Source organism: Zingiber officinale, chromosome 2B, assembly GCF_018446385.1.
Source record: "Zingiber officinale cultivar Zhangliang chromosome 2B, Zo_v1.1, whole genome shotgun sequence".
Lineage (NCBI taxonomy): Eukaryota > Viridiplantae > Streptophyta > Magnoliopsida > Zingiberales > Zingiberaceae > Zingiber > Zingiber officinale.
The window spans coordinates 72,883,387-72,900,348 of NC_055989.1; the positions used below are offsets into that span (position 1 = coordinate 72,883,387).

Below are 16,962 nucleotides of genomic sequence, written 5' to 3' on the forward strand. Positions count from 1 at the left end.
TTCGTCAGGAAGCTTTTGCCACTGATAGCTTTGGCTAAAAATCCAGTCCAACTTGATTGATCAAAATTGCAAACACACATTTTGGATCAATGGCTAGAATTATACTACAATAAATCTGAAGTGCAAACTGAAGAGGAAAAAACTGGGAGTTGTTAGCAATTTAGCAATTTCTAACTGCAGATAGAATCATGCTGAAATAAAAACAATTCATAAAACTTGAATTATTACAAGTATCTTTATTTTCCCACTTTCTTCTATCTAGAACAAATTCAATTTTAAAAATCTAAGTGAATCTACAAGAATAAGGCACACAGATGAAATCAATTGAACCATAATACTTGTCTTAATGTAATATTCACTGGTATGTATAGAAGAACTAGTTAATTTTACCCAATAAGAGATACATTTGGTGCAGAAGGGGATGCATTCTGCTCAACAAACTCACAAGCAGTAATGACAACAGGTTCTGCAAAAATGACCTGCATGGAAAGAACTTAAAATCAGCAACATGGAGCTTATCCTGCCAGCAAGTGTCATGTAAGAAAATGTTGTTAGTAAAATCAAGATCTTTTAAACTATTTTTAATTATGTTAAATAAGATTGTATTTGGTTATACTCTGCATTTCACGCAATCAACTATGGTTGATTCAACTTGCCTAGCCATAGAAATTTTTCATATTTGAACATGTCATGCCATCTTAACCTATGTTTTCTCTGGTATTACATCTAATGGAGCCACAGCAAGATTGAGAAAAAAAATGAAGGAACTTGAAGGTAGGAGTGAGTGGATCACTAGCCCATAGAGTTGCCTGCACCCTTACTTGTGGAAAAAGAAGTCAACGCGACAAATCTCCATCACTGAAGAAGAAGCTGTCGTAATGAAGCTGAATCCACAAATCCCTCAAGCAAGTAGTCATATCCAAGAGGAAGGAAGGTTGCTAAGGAATGTGGCCAATCTGGTGACTCGATCCATTTCACATGCCCGTTGGCAGACAACACAATCATAAAAACCAGCACAAAAGGAAACTTTAATCCATGCTCCTTTTAGAGTCATAGTATCAGTGAAAGTAACTTGTGTTAGATACAATGTTGTATTGTTTCGTAATTCATATTTTGTATAAAGTGAACATGATATTATTGGATTTATTCTTTGTAAGGTAAACAAGTCGTCCTACATATCAACACAAATCCGTACCATGCCAATATTCATTTTAAGTAGTTTTTGACTTTTTAAAACCATTTTTGGATGGATAGCTAGATCCTTGGAATGAATAATAATACAAAGCACAACCTAGAGAAATCAATTGCTATATCCCATCTCTGGTTCTTTCTCTTATTGTCCAGTGTTCTAAATGGTGACTAATGCGGCCGCCTAGGCGGGAGGTGGGCACCAACCGCACCGCCTCAAGCAAAGGCAATGCTTTAGATTGTAACTCACCTGCTTCCGCCATTGCTGGCCCGGAACCACCACTGATATTGTCGTTTCGCTATCGCGACGCATTTGGAGTCCGTATGTTTTGCGCAAGCTTAACGAAGGGCACGGAAGCGTCGTGCAAGCCCAAACGTGTCGCCCGAGCCCAACAATGGGCCTGGACACGTCGCTGACAACACACGGTCCGGTGACACGTCAAACTCGTTGCCCGGCCGAAACAGAGTACACTGTTTAATTAAACTTAGGTTAATAATTTTAATCAACTTTTAGCTATGGGATAATTTAAATAAACTTAATTAAAGCCTAATAAAAATATCCCATTAAAGGAGGAGGGCTACGTTAGGTATGGCAAATATTCAATAAATAAATCCATTAAACTATTGTGCTAATGCTAAGTAGTTCCCCGAAAGGAACACGTTGCAGGGTCCGATTGTAATGTCTCGACAAGGACCGTACATCTCCATGAAAACTTGAGTGTAGTGTTAAATAGGTAAGAGTTCTCACACCATAGGTTGAATAAGAACAAATATGATAGGAAAACTAATAATCTAAGATTTGGAACATGGAACATAGGAACCCTCACTGGTAAATCAACGGAGGTACTAGATACAATGATTAAGAGAAGAGTTAGTATTTTGTGTGTACAAGAGGCAAAATGGGTAGGCGAGAAGACAAAAATGATAGAGAACTCGGGTTTTAAGTTATGGTATACTGGAAAGAGTAAAGCAAGAAATGGAGTGGTATTGTTATAGATAGTTCATAAAAGGATGAAGTTGTAGAAATAGTTAGAAAAGGGGATCGAATTATAGCCCTTAAGATAATAATGGCAAAACAAACTATGAACATAATTAGCATATATGCACTGCAAGTAGGATTCTGTGAAGCTATCAAATCAAAATTTTAGGACGACTTATATGAAGTATTACAAAACATTCCATCAAATGAAATGATTTTAATAGGAGGGGATCTAAATGGGCATGTCAAAATGAAAAATGAGGAATATGAGAGGGTGCATGAGAGTTATAGGTTTAAAACGAGAAATGATGAGAAAACTATATTAGATTTTGCGATAGAATATAACCTTATATATTAGCTAATGCATTTTTGAAGAAAAGGGAAGAACACTTAATTACATTCAAAAGTGAGAATAATAAATCACAAATTGACTTTCTTATAGTTAAGAAGAATGATAAAAAAATTTGTAAAGATCAAAGTCATTCCTAGGGAAAGCTTAACTACCAAACATAGGTTAGTAGTATTGGATATACGTCTCAAACATAATATTAATAGAGAGAAAATATATACAACTCCTGAAATTAAGTGGTGGAAGTTAAAGGATGGGAAGCAAAATATATTTAAGGAGAAGATAGAAGTACAAGCATTAAGTTAAATATACAATGACTCTAATACAGCATGGGATAAGATGGTATCAAAGTTGAAAATAGTAGCTAAAAGTGTACTCGGTAAGTCAAAGGGGCATGCGCCACTAAGGAATCTTGGTGGTGGAATGAGTAAGTTCAAGAGAAAATGAAGGAAAAATGAATAGCTTTTAAGAAATTATATATTTGTAAGAACGAGGAAAACTTTAAAAAATATACAATAGCCCAGAAATAAACTAAGAAAGTAGTGAGTGAAGCAAAGAATGAAACTTTTGAACGATTATATTAAAATTGGATACAAAATAAGGGTAAAGAAACATTTATAGAATAGCTAAAGTGAGAGAAAGGAAAATAAGAGATCTTATCCAAATAAAATGTATTAAAGATGAATGTAATAGGGTATTAGTAAACAATGGAGAAATAAAAGAGCGATGGAAGAGGTATTTTAAGTAGGTCAAATAAGCATAGAAATTCCAATTTTAATCGTAGAATTCAAAGTTCAGAAGTAGAACAAACTTTAAATGGGATGCACAATGGAAAAGTCGTTGGACTAGATGATATTCCGATAGAGGTATGGTAGTGCCTAAGAAAACAAGATATTGAATGACTTACAAAATTATTTAACATGATATTGAAAACAAAAAAAAATACCTGATTAATGGAGGATAAATACTCTAGTTCCCTTATAAAAGAACAAGAGAGACATGCAAAATTGTGCAAACTATAGGGGTATTAAACTAATGAGTCATACCATGAAGATTTGGGAAAAAGCAATAGAAAAAAGATTAAGGAGACCAAAAAATCAATTTGAGTTCATGTCTGGAAGGTCGACAATAGAAGCTATACACCACCTAGGCAATACCGTCTAGGCACTGCCTAGGTGATAGGCGAGACCCACCATCGTCTACCGCCATTTACAACACTGATTGTCCTTTTGTTTTTCAATCTTGCCACAGAAGTCAATGAGATAAAAACAGTCAACAAGAAGGAAATGGGCAGCAAAAGAAAAACAAATACGCCCAAGTAGACAATTTGGCAATGTGACTGATGGCCAAGTATCACATGTCAAACAAACGATTAAATGGATGCAATGCATGCAGGGTTTAATGGCTTATTAACAGTAGAAATTAGAGGAAAGAATATAAGAAGGAAATCCAGAAGGGTATGACTTGCAGAAATAGTATCAAATTACACCACAATTCAGAATTATTTTAGAAAAGTAGATCATCATATAAAATGAGCCAGTCTAAAAATTCATTCATTTTTAAATGTATGCATAAACTTAAGTATAACAATGATCAATAAACTTTCAAAAAATATGAAATAATTTTCAACAAAAAACTGTTATAGACTAAACTTAAGTCCAACTTCTCCTTAATAAATAATTCATTGATATAAAATCTGGAACAATCCAACCAAGATTATTATCATGTAAATCATGAAATTCCGGCAGTACAAAAAGAATGCAAATATTAAAGGTTAAAAAAAACATAGGCAGGTAAAAGGAACAGTAGATGATGGTTTAGAAATCAGAAAGGCATAACAAGATGAAAAAAACAAGTGAGATGGTATAACAGATCTAAAACAAGTCACTAACCTCATCAACATATTCATCGAGTTGAGAATGAACGAATGATTGAGCAAACAAGATGCATGGTTCAGAACGACCCATATCTTGTGCCTGGAAAAAGAAAATCATCAACTATTCTGTCAGCTATTGACCCCTGCAATCCATCATAGCAAATTGCAGATCCTAAAAAATGCCACTTAGTTTGAGCAGATCAAGACCTTTTTCATGTGATCGATGTTATTGCCAAAGGTTCCAAGAAAGGAAGCTGATGAAACCCATTCACCGCATCTATATGAACCAGAAACCCAAATTGTCAAGTATGGTTACAGTATTTTCAAAGCATAATTACGGACTTATCTAAGTTCCATTGTCAATCTAATGTCCTTCCACAAATTTAAAAATTCTTTCATTATATGTTAATCTTTCACGATTAAGTAGTATTTGTTTTTTCTGCACCTAATGCTAGAAAACCAAACTTTGTTCACAACGCATGTATGCATAATTGCAAATCAAACTTGTTTATGCCAGCAACATAAGATACAGACAAATCAGTTAATGATACCAGTACCAAACAAAATGTTATTCATTTAAAACCATGTTTTTATAATGCACAAGAATTTACAACTTGTGAATGTATGCCAACTGACAAACTCTTGGAACACCAAAGCGAACATACAAATTGAGAGAACGAGATTTTAAATGTTAGGTATTTCCTTTATTTGGTTATTGAAATGCAGAAAACTAACAAACAGAGGATGTACGTTACCCTAGTAATATACAAGCGCCAATTATCAAAACAAGAAAAAACTTATCTTAGTTGCAAATGAGAAGCCCATGACCCTCATACTTTGTATCGAACTTGCATGAGTATGGATTCACTCAATTTTCCACATAATATGAATTCATCAAGCTTGTAAGATGAGAAGCAATATTGTTAATGAACCCAACGATCAAAACCAACGTCTAACCCTATATAAGTCTATGCGGAGAAAAATAGACGAGAATAAATTCGCGACCCTCGTACTTAGTAGCGAACTTGTCTGAGTATGGCATTCACTCAAATTTTCCATAAAACACGAAGTCACCCAAGATTTCGTGACGATAAGCGAAATGGTTGATGAACCCAACAAGAAAAATTAAAACCTAACCTTACTGGTAATCGTAAAGAAAACTAGATAAGTCTGAATCCAACGTTGACAGTGTGAGAAGGGAGTTGTGAAGGGACGTAATTAAAGATTATAAATGTTGGGGGAAGGGAAAAAAAGCAGGGTGGAGAGACAGGAGAAGCGGAGGAGGGAGAGAAGACGGGAGAATGGGAGACCCATACCTTATTAGTGCTTGGAGGTAGAAATCACTCGACGACAAGGGCTTCCGAAGGCTACTGGCAGCGTCGGAGGCGGTGGACGGCGACTAGGGCAAGCGGAGGCACAAGGTCGGGAAATCGAAGGGCGAAGGGGAGAGGGCGTGGCGCGGTGGTTCAGAAAGAATAAAATTGATTATTTCTTGGTAATTGCCTTTAAAGGTTTTTTCTTTAGAAATTTTAAGAAACGCCCTTTATTTTGATTAGCAAAAAATACTGATCCGGTGACGAGGAGGGGCCCGCTCAGTAGAGGGATCAATGGCACGGTGAAAGTCAAAGTCAAGATGGTCAACACCCCGATAATCATCTTCCGATCGGGCAACCCCCTTTCCCGACCGGGAGGAAGAATCGTCGAACCTACATGAAGCAGATGTTAGCATAGCTCGATCATGTACCGAGCTTCCGACGCTCAAACAGACAAGGTATGTGTCGAGCGGCAAGCCCACTCGGACTCATATCGGCAAAACAATGACGACTGAGCATACTACATTCACACACAGCTTCTCCGTTCTACATAGCAGAGGAGTTCAGATAGTGAGATGTTGGTCGAGCGGTCATTCTGCTCTGCCCGAGGACAAGATCGTCCGGGCGATCGATAGCTGGCCGAGTGGCCATTCCGCTAGGCCCGAGGACAAGATCGTCCGGACGACCAATAGCTGGTCGAGCGGCTCTTCCGCTCAACCTGTAACAGACAAAAGGAGGATCAGAGGATATCCTTCTGGGACCTATGCTGCCGACAGACGGCATGCTTGGCGATATGGTCAAGCTGAAGATCTTATGACGGAAGCTTCCATTGTCTTGTCAGAGATATGCTCGGGTCGTTAGGGTATGGTATTAGGGACACTTTTCTGACACGTCTCTTCAGGATATGCTTTGAGAAGCGTGCACGTCTCGAGAACCGTGTACGCGCTCCCCGAAAGTCCTATATAAAGACCCTCCAAGATTCGACGGGAGGTATGCATAATCTCTACTGTAGCTACAGTTACTCTACCATTTTGCTTCCTCATTTTTTCTATATCGTCGGTGTTTGACTTGAGCGTCGGAGGGTCATCGCCGAAGAATCCCTTCCCGGCTCGGCACTGACGTTGCTGTGGTTGTAGGTTTCACTGACGAGAAGTCCACTAATGGTCAACAAGAGTATCACATCTACAGCATTCATCGCCTCGACTCTAGGATATGATCAAATACCTTTAACCTCTTATCAAGTAGTATTTTGCTATCCTATATTTAAAAAATATCACTTAACCCCCTTACCAAAGTCAAATATGAAAAAATTTGTAAAAGATAATTATGTACCTATCTTTTTTATATTTTTTTGATAATTTTAAAAGGAAAAAAATATATTGCATTGGCGTGGAATATAATTACATATATTTTTTAGAGTTGGTTTTTTAATTATTAATTAATTGAATCAATGGTGTACACAGGGAGAAAAATATACATAAATGGAAAAAAAAAAAATATATATAGAAGCATCTAGTGATGGTGGCCTTCATCACTCGCTTGGATTTTTTGGTTGATGTCAATGTTGTTGGTACGGTTAGCACTAACGGTTAAACTCAAGTTTTGATAAATGACAAAGTAGGTTAAGTTAGGTTTGTTGTAATCTAACACTTTGACTAAGTGTGCAGGAGAAGTCCATATAGGTCGACGGGCTGATCGGATATCTGGTACGAGGCCCAGCTAGGTCGACGGGCCGACCGGATAGCTGGCACGAAACCTAGCTAGGTCGATGGGTCGACCGGATAGTGTTGGAACCCCGTGGTTGTTTAGATGTGTGATCAATCAAGTTAGATTAGGTCCTATTTGTTATTTGTTACAAATTTTTTCATATTTGACTTTGGTAAGGGGGTTAAGTGATATTTTTTAAATATAGGATAGCAAAATACTACTTGATAAGAGGTTAAAGGTATTTGATCATATCCTAGAGTCGAGGCGATGAATGTTGTAGATGTGATACTCTTGTTGACCGTTAGTGGGCTTCTCGTCAGTGAAACCTACAACCACAGCAACGTCAGTGCCGAGCCGGGAAGGGATTCTTCGGCGATAACCCTCCGACGCTCAAGTCAAACACCGACGATATAGAAAAAATGAGGAAGCAAAATGGTAGAGTAACTGTAGCTACAGTAGAGATTATGCATACCTCCCGTCGAATCTTGGAGGGTCTTTATATAGGACTTTCGGGGAGCGCGTACACGGTTCTCGAGACATGCACGCTTCTCAAAGCATATCCTGAAGAGACGTGTCAGAAAAGTGTCCCTAATACCATACCCTAACGACCCGAGCATATCTCTGACAAGACAATGGAAGCTTCCGTCATAAGATCTTCAGCTTGACCATATCGCCAAGCATGCCGTCTGTCGGCGGCATAGGTCCCAGAAGGATATCCTCTGATCCTCCTTTTGTCTGTTACAGGTTGAGCGGAAGAGCCGCTCGACCAGCTATTGGTCGTCCGGACGATCTTGTCCTCGGGCCTAGCGGAATGGCCACTCGGCCAGCTATCGATCGCCCGGACGATCTTGTCCTCGGGCAGAGCAGAATGACCGCTCGACCAACATCTCACTATCTGAACTCCTCTGCTATGTAGAACGGAGAAGCTGTGTGTGAATGTAGTATGCTCAGTCGTCATTGTTTTGCCGATATGAGTCCGAGTGGGCTTGCCGCTCGACACATACCTTGTCTGTTTGAGCGTCGGAAGCTCGGTACATGATCGAGCTATGCTAACATCTGCTTCATGTAGGTTCGACGATTCTTCCTCCCGGTCGGGAAAGGGGGTTGCCCGATCGGAAGATGATTATCGGGGTGTTGACCATCTTGACTTTGACTTTCACCGTGCCATTGATCCCTCTACTGAGCGGGCCCCTCCTCGTCACCGGATCAGTATTTTTTGCTAATCAAAATAAAGGGCGTTTCTTAAAATTTCTAAAGAAAAAACCTTTAAAGGCAATTACCAAGAAATAATCAATTTTATTCTTTCTGAACCACCGCGCCACGCCCTCTCCCCTTCGCCCTTCGATTTCCCGACCTTGTGCCTCCGCTTGCCCTAGTCGCCGTCCACCGCCTCCGACGCTGCCAGTAGCCTTCGGAAGCCCTTGTCGTCGAGTGATTTCTACCTCCAAGCACTAATAAGGTATGGGTCTCCCATTCTCCCGTCTTCTCTCCCTCCTCCGCTTCTCCTGTCTCTCCACCCTGCTTTTTTTCCCTTCCCCCAACATTTATAATCTTTAATTACGTCCCTTCACAACTCCCTTCTCACACTGTCAACGTTGGATTCAGACTTATCTAGTTTTCTTTACGATTACCAGTAAGGTTAGGTTTTAATTTTTCTTGTTGGGTTCATCAACCATTTCGCTTATCGTCACGAAATCTTGGGTGACTTCGTGTTTTATGGAAAATTTGAGTGAATGCCATACTCAGACAAGTTCGCTACTAAGTACGAGGGTCGCGAATTTATTCTCGTCTATTTTTCTCCGCATAGACTTATATAGGGTTAGACGTTGGTTTTGATCGTTGGGTTCATTAACAATATTGCTTCTCATCTTACAAGCTTGATGAATTCATATTATGTGGAAAATTGAGTGAATCCATACTCATGCAAGTTCGATACAAAGTATGAGGGTCATGGGCTTCTCATTTGCAACTAAGATAAGTTTTTTCTTGTTTTGATAATTGGCGCTTGTATATTACTAGGGTAACGTACATCCTCTGTTTGTTAGTTTTCTGCATTTCAATAACCAAATAAAGGAAATACCTAACATTTAAAATCTCGTTCTCTCAATTTGTATGTTCGCTTTGGTGTTCCAAGAGTTTGTCAGTTGGCATACATTCACAAGTTGTAAATTCTTGTGCATTATAAAAACATGGTTTTAAATGAATAACATTTTGAAAAACTAACTACATCTGCGATGGGGTCCCTGCTGCTCGTACTCCAGCTACCACTCACACAAGTGGTCGAGTGCGGCACGACAGGACAAGCGACATCAACTCCAGCTACCACTCTCTCGAGTGGGCGAGGATGCGGCATGCATGAAATGACATGATGCAAACAATGCAATAGTCATCATATATATATAAGCAGAAACATGTATGCTACATGAAGCCAGCATGCTCAATATCGTACATAAATAAGCAACAGTTCAAACATACAAACATAGTATCTAGTATCTGCTACGGATCATGGACAACAAGAAGAGACTGTTTGGATATAGAAACGAATTTCTCAAAGATTTCGTGGAAGTATCAAGCACAGAAAAGTAAGAGTGGAGTCAAGGTAAACAATCCTTATCCAAAATAATTCATGCACTAAGGTCAAAGTACTAAAAGAAAACAAAGCAAGAAGTACCCGCCTTTATATGTAGATCGTGTCAACCGTCTTCAATCAACATCCTGCAAATCGCGTAATGTACAATTTAGCTAATTTCATAAACGACACTAGCTAAACCGAAACCCAACTTAAACCACCATAAATTCCAACTTTCTAAAACCTATTTTCGAAATCCCAGCAACACAAAAGAGACTTTCTATCTTAAGAATCAACTCAGCATTTCTAGAACAGGCCCAAAATTTCCAGCAATGCAAGGAAAACAAATCCATCACCCAATCAAATTCAAATCAGCATACCCAAATCTATTACGAAATTTCAGCAACACGAGGAAAATGTCACAACTTATCCAATCAAAAGTTATCTAGAAATTTCGGAATCCATAACAAAGAGCACACATCTCCATTTTCTATTTCTACTTCTGACAACAATCAGCCCACAACAAGATTAAAGAGAACACAAAAGAAAGCTTCATGGAGCAACCAATAAGAAAACCCATAAAACCTCACCCAAAATCCATTGCAAATCATTGGAGCAGAACAATATCAAATTAAATTCACCTTCTAAATCAGTCTAACATTTCAGAAGTAGTAAAAAGTAGCAACAACATCTTCGATCAAGCTCAAAAACACTAGCAATCTGTCCCAACTCTCGAAAGAAACCGAAAGGAACAAACCATCATCAAAACTAGCCGAAACTATCAAGACTTGGTCCTGTATTCACACTAACTAGAAGAAACCAATCACGAATAAATCCAATCGCAAAGACCCAATATCCCTTGTGAGAACTCGAGAGAAATCACAGAGTGAAACCAGAACAACATAGAAAACTCGAATCACATATCCTTCGACCAAGTAATCACATACGCAAGTATATCAATGCCTCCTAAACATCCATCCCTTACCCTATGGATCTCACACTAACATAAAGAAATGAACTTGCCGGATCCATTAGGGCATAGCGTGAAGGGAGAAGGCCGGCGGCTACTGTGGTGGTGCTCGAGCGAGGGAAGGAAGACGCCAGTTGCTGTGATCGCTGGCTGTCTGGATCGCGTGAGGGAGAGCTCGGCGGGGGAAGGAATCGGCACGAGAGGCGGCCGCGGCTGTTGATCGCGCGCGGCGGCGATGGGTGGCACAACAAGGTCACGGGAGGGAGAGGGATGGCGGCAGCGTCGGGCTTAGGGCACGGGAACGCGAACTCGCCGGAGGTTGTGATCGACGGGTTTTGGGGAGAAGAGTTCGTGAGAGGGAGAGGGCTCGGGGAAGAGGATTCGGCGCCAGAAGAATTGGCCGCGCGAGGGGTTTTTTTTTGAGGAGAAGGGTTCGGTCGGGGAAAATTTATAACTTAAGGATATTCCATCAAACCCTAGATCAATTCCTCAATCAATTCCCATCTTCGAATATTCCAAACAGACTTTTCTTAAATCCATTAATGTGCCCTCTCTGATTAAATTCATACGAGCTCCAAATAAATCTCAGAAAATTTCTAAAAATTCCTAGAAATTCTAATAAGATTATTTGTTTATTAAACCTTATTTTTAATTATTATCTGATTCGGTAGTTTACAATGAGTCTGCCAAAGACCTTTGGGAAAAATTCCTGGAGCTCCACGAAGGCGCCTCAGAAGCGAAGTTAGCAAGGCGGGACATCCTCCGGACTCAGTTGACGAATCTCCGGATGAAAACGGCAGAAGGTAGCGCAACTCCAAGCGAGAATCAAAGAGCTGATAACTCAGCTAAATAACCTCGAAGAATCGGTAACAAACTGAGATTCGACCCGGTACGCACTCAACGCCTTCCCAAGATCTCCAAAATGGGCGTCCTTAGTAGATGCATACTATATCTCTAAAGACTTTGAGGTAAGTACTTTAGAAAATTTATTTTCTACATTTGAACTTCACGAGTCTCGAATTGCAGAGCCAAGTCAAGCGAAGTTAAATCTCAATGTTGCGCTACAAGCCGAGATTGACGATCCCGACTCTGAAGCGTCAATCAACGAATCTGAAGCGACTCTATTGGTAAGAAAGTTAAATAAATTTATTAAAACTAATAAATTTAGATCGCAGTCAAAAAGACATCAACACAACAAAAGGGTGGCCCGTTGCTATAATTGCAATGAAGAAGGACATATCAATGATGACTGCCCGAAGATGAAGAAAAAGAACAACGAAAAAGAAAGATTGACATCCTCTAAATGCAAGAGTCTGAAGGCTACATGAGATGAATCATCATCCTCGGAATCAGAAGTCGAAGCCTTCTCGGGATTAGCACAGATGACCAACCATCTTTTCGAAGAAATTAGCTCGGAGATGAACATAGATGAAGGGGGAGGATCATCAGATGAAGAAAGTTACGATGAAGGGGGAGCATCAGAAATAGAGGTAAGTTAGGTACATAATTTAACTCCCAAGCAGTACTTTCGATTTATCAAAGTGCTTACTAAAGACTTAGTAAATCAAAAAAAGAAATTACAAATTTAAAAATACTATTAGAGAATTCTAACTTAAAAAATGAGAAATTAAAATTAGAAATTGAAAATTTGAAAACTGAATATGCATGTTTAAAACCAAACCGTTTTTAGAAGTCAAAACTCAAAATTTATGGAAAATTAAATTGGTATATTAGAAAATATTATGGTCAACTTAGAAAATACCTAAAGGATATGTACCCTCTAAGTTTTTAATTAATCCAGTAGGAGGGAACCTATACTGGGTTCCAAAATATTTTCTAGATTAAATATTTTAAGTTAGTGCTTTCAGCAAAAAAAATTGAACAGTGAATTTCTTAATGAGGCTTTGTCTAAGAAAGTGGTTGTTACTCCAATAACCAAGAAAACCTAGTGCCTCTCCACTGCTTGGAAGCCGAATATATAAATAGAATGTTTAATTAACTTACTGATAAAACATTCAAATTAAATAATATTTTAAAAAGTTTTTTTTAACATTCTTTTTGTGGTCTAAAAATTACCTAAGTTAGAATAATTATGGAAAATAACTTAGAATTTGTTAAACATCTTTACTTAGAAGTTATTTTGAAAATGTTTTATCAAAACTATAATTGTTTTGAAAATGTCTTTTTAAAAGAAAAACTTGCCATTTGTACCTATTTTTTTTGATGTGATCAAAAGGAGAGAGATAGATACAAGTTCAGAGAAGTTTAGGGGGAGTCCTATTTTGTTTAGGAGAGTAAATTAAATTCTAAATTTTTTTACTTAGTATTAAAATTTTTTTATTGCAATCTTCATGCTTAAAATGCTAGTTTAATAATTTCTTTAAATTATTACTTGTTTGTTTTACCCTAACTTTAATTTGGGTTGATGCACATTAAAAAGGGGGAGATTGTTGGACCCCGTGGTTATTTTGATGTGATCAACCAAGTTAGGTTATGTCATGTTTGTTATTTGATCCATGTGTCTAAGTGTGCAGGAGCTTAAGAGCATAAGAAGTCGAGCGGAAGACGCAACTAGCGAGAATGACAGCACGGGAAGGGAGCTGACGGCCTCGGTGCGTCCGAAGGACGAAAGAGCTGCGGAAGAGTACATCGGTGGACGAGAAGAACATGCACGATGTTTGAGGGACGAGAAGCCGGGACAGAAGCCTACTTGAGGAGAAGGCCGGAAGTTTGGTTCGGGTGAGCACTATTCCGGATGACCGAGATCACTCAAGCAAGCGGAGCCGGAGCAGAAGACCTGGATCGAGGCGAACTGAACCAGAGCAGAGGGCCCGGACCGAAAAAGTCAACGAAGTTGACTTTAAGGTCCGGGCGTCCGGAATGCTATTTTATCCAGATCACGGTCAAACCGCAATCCGTGCGAAGGGGATAAAGTTTTATCTCCCAAGGGCGCCCAAAACCCTTCTAGGTGCCCCGACCAAGGCTATAAATACAGTCTTAGTCTAGAACCTTAGATCATCTCTTGAATCAACTATGTATTTAACTTCTAAGCAACTGTCTGAGCTACAAGTGTGTAAAAAACTTCTCTGCCTTAAGAGAAGGAGACTTTCTTAGTGTGTTTTCCAACCGCCTTGGATTAACAACCTTCTTGGTTGTAACCAAGTCAACTCGCTAAGTCTTCCTGCTTTTCTTTATTTTATTTTTATTATTATTGTTGCTATTATTTTAGAGTTGAAAAGTTTGAGAAAGGTATCTTTGATTTGCAGGCAATTCACCCTTCCCCTATTACCGGCCCCGCTGCGCCAATAGATAGCTGGCACGAAGTATAGACAGGCCGATGGGCTAACCGGATGTTTGGCAGGTAAGTTAAGGTAAGTCACTGGAGGGGAGTGATTTGGTGAGGATGCATTCCCAGTCAGGGGACTTAGAGGTCGATCTAACTTAGAACTATTTCGGAAATCTAAGTTGGGATCGTGACTAGATTTTGCTCTTTTGGAGACAAAATCTAATTACTATTATGTTTAAATATAATTGTGCTAATACTTTATTTTGTAGAGTAGTATAACTTTTATTTTATCCCGGACTATGGGTGTAAATGAACTAGACCGCTCGTGAGCTATTCGAAGCTCGATTTGATAAAAGCTCGTTTGAGTTCGTTTAATGATGCTCGTTAAGATAAACAAACCAAGCTCAAGTTTCGCGATACTCGGCTCGTTAGCTTGTGAACACGTTCGTTAAGCTCATGAATAAATTTTTAAATTTAAAAAAATAGTTTTGATATTAAATTTATAGATTTTACACTCTACTTATGAAAAATATAGACAAATATATTAAATTTATTTATTAGAATAAAATTATAAATTTTAATAAGAATATTATAATTTTCTCTAAATATATAATTTAATTTTTAATGAATATTTAAATTTATAATTTATACTTATTAAGCTCGTTTAGGCTCAATAAAAGCTCGAATAAGCTCATGAGCCATGAATATATTCGTTAAATAAAGCTCGAGCTCGGCTCGATTATAAATGAGGCAAGTTTAAACATTCAAGAGTTCGGCTCGGCTCGGCTAGATTACACCCGGACTAACATTTTCTTGCAGGAAAACGAGTTTTTGGAAATGGTGGTCTGGGCGCCTGGAGATGGTCCGGGCACCCGAAAGGGATCCGAGCGCCCAAAAGGGATTCGGGCGTCTGGAATGCAAAATTCTATCTTAACGCAAACGTAGAGTGCACTGGTTGGCTGGGCCTACATTAAAGTCCATGCGCCCGGAAGGGACCCGAGCGCCCGGAGCTTCTTATATAAGGAGGTCACCTCTTGGAGCAAACAACAATAACTTCTTCTACGACTGTTCTGCTGCGCTATGCTCCTGCGATGCTGTGAAGCTTTTCCGACAACTTGTGACTCATTTCCTTTTTCTTGTTGTCGGTATTAGTTTAATAATTCCTGTACTTATTTTGTAATCATTTTTTTGAATTATTAGTGATTGCCCAACGAAAGCACTCAACGAGTGCGGGCCTTGGAGTAGGAGTCGACGAAGGTTCCGAACCAAGTAAACTTGGTTGTGTTAGCGTTGCCCTTACTTTCCTTATTTCTGCTACATACTCGAATTAATTTTCGAATTCTTAAAGATCGCTATTCACCCCCCCCCCCCCCACCTCTAGCGAACTCTACGATCCAACAAATGCATCCGTTCTTGATGTCTTACAAAGCAAAACTTGTCAGCTGAGAGTTAGCATTGTCAGTATTAACCTCTCTAATAATCAAGTCAGTGATGAACTGAGATGTGAAGCTCACATGCATGCATCAGAAAGTAAAAGAGCTCAAAGAAGATAAAGAAAATTTATCTTAATGTAAGAAAAGAAAATTATGCCTTCGCCTTTTTTTGCGAAACTTTATGTAATCATGGATAAGGGCGGATCTAAAATTCTAAATTTAGAGGGAAGTAAAGAAAATAATTATTATATATTGTATTCGAAGGCTACGTAGCTGGGGCAACGAAAATATACATTTTAACTACTTAATTTTATTTTATTTGCATAATTAAATATTAATTTTATATATTGTTGGAGGTTCCATACAATTTATTGATTTTAATTAGTATTTCAGCATTCATCCACATGTTAAAAATATCAATTAGGGCCTTAACTTATCTTGAATTAAATAATCGATCAGTTTCTGTCGATTTCTAGGGTTGTAAAAAATTCAAATATGCTATTTATTGATATTTTATCCAAATGTATTAAAATATTATCAAAAAATAAACTAAACTCTAATCGTCGTGGGTGACAATTTTTGACCCGACACGAAAACACGACCCGAATCGAACATGAAAAATTCAGGTTAGGGTTGGGTAGTTTCGGGTTCAGGTCGAAATCGGGTCGACACAATTGACCCAATTAATAAACAGGTCGGGTTCGGGTCAACCTAAAATGACCCAATTACAACCCGCGAACCCGTTTATAAATAATTATAAATTTAAACTTAAATTATAAATTTAAAAAAATTAAAAACCCTAAGCATAGAGATATGCTATTGATTGCAATGTTGCTATGACTTATCATTTATGATATGGATTTTCATTTTGGGTAGATAAATGTTATTTTTAATTTATAATTTATAATTTAATATACAAAATTTCCTTAATGAATTCATGTCATGTTCGGGTCAAACGGGTCGGGTTCGGGTCAAGTGCAAATCAATAGATCAGGTTCAGGTTGAATAGTTTGACCCGAATTAATAATCAGGTCGGGTTCAGGTTGTCATTTGCTAACCCGCCAACCTGCCAACCCGAACCCGTCAACTCGAACCTGAATCGAATTGTCACCCCTAGTCGTGGGCTTGATATAATTTGTATATCAAGTCTATATTATGCATGCACACATCAAATAAAAAATAGAGGAGAGAGGAAAGAAAAGAGAGAAGAGAAAAAATAAAATTGATTGCATGTATACGAGAGAGGACATAGAAGAGACAGTGAGTAATGACAGAGAAAATGAAAAAGTCAA

At 38.5% G+C, this 16,962-nt stretch overlaps 1 protein-coding gene across 1 annotated transcript in view; it reads right to left on the reverse strand.

Moving 5' to 3' along the window:
* The window catches only part of LOC122045870 (protein virilizer homolog), a 39,264-nt gene extending 29,137 nt beyond the window's left edge, over window positions 1-10,127 (reverse strand). The window contains exons 1-4 of the mRNA XM_042606273.1: window positions 10,088-10,127; window positions 4,600-4,669; window positions 4,409-4,492; window positions 391-479 (exon numbers count right to left, since the gene is read on the reverse strand). Of these exons, the coding sequence (XP_042462207.1) occupies window positions 391-479; window positions 4,409-4,492; window positions 4,600-4,608 (182 nt within the window). The 5' untranslated portion in view covers window positions 4,609-4,669; window positions 10,088-10,127. The remainder of the gene's footprint in view (window positions 1-390; window positions 480-4,408; window positions 4,493-4,599; window positions 4,670-10,087) is intronic.
* Window positions 10,128-16,962: the final 6,835 nt, after the last annotated feature.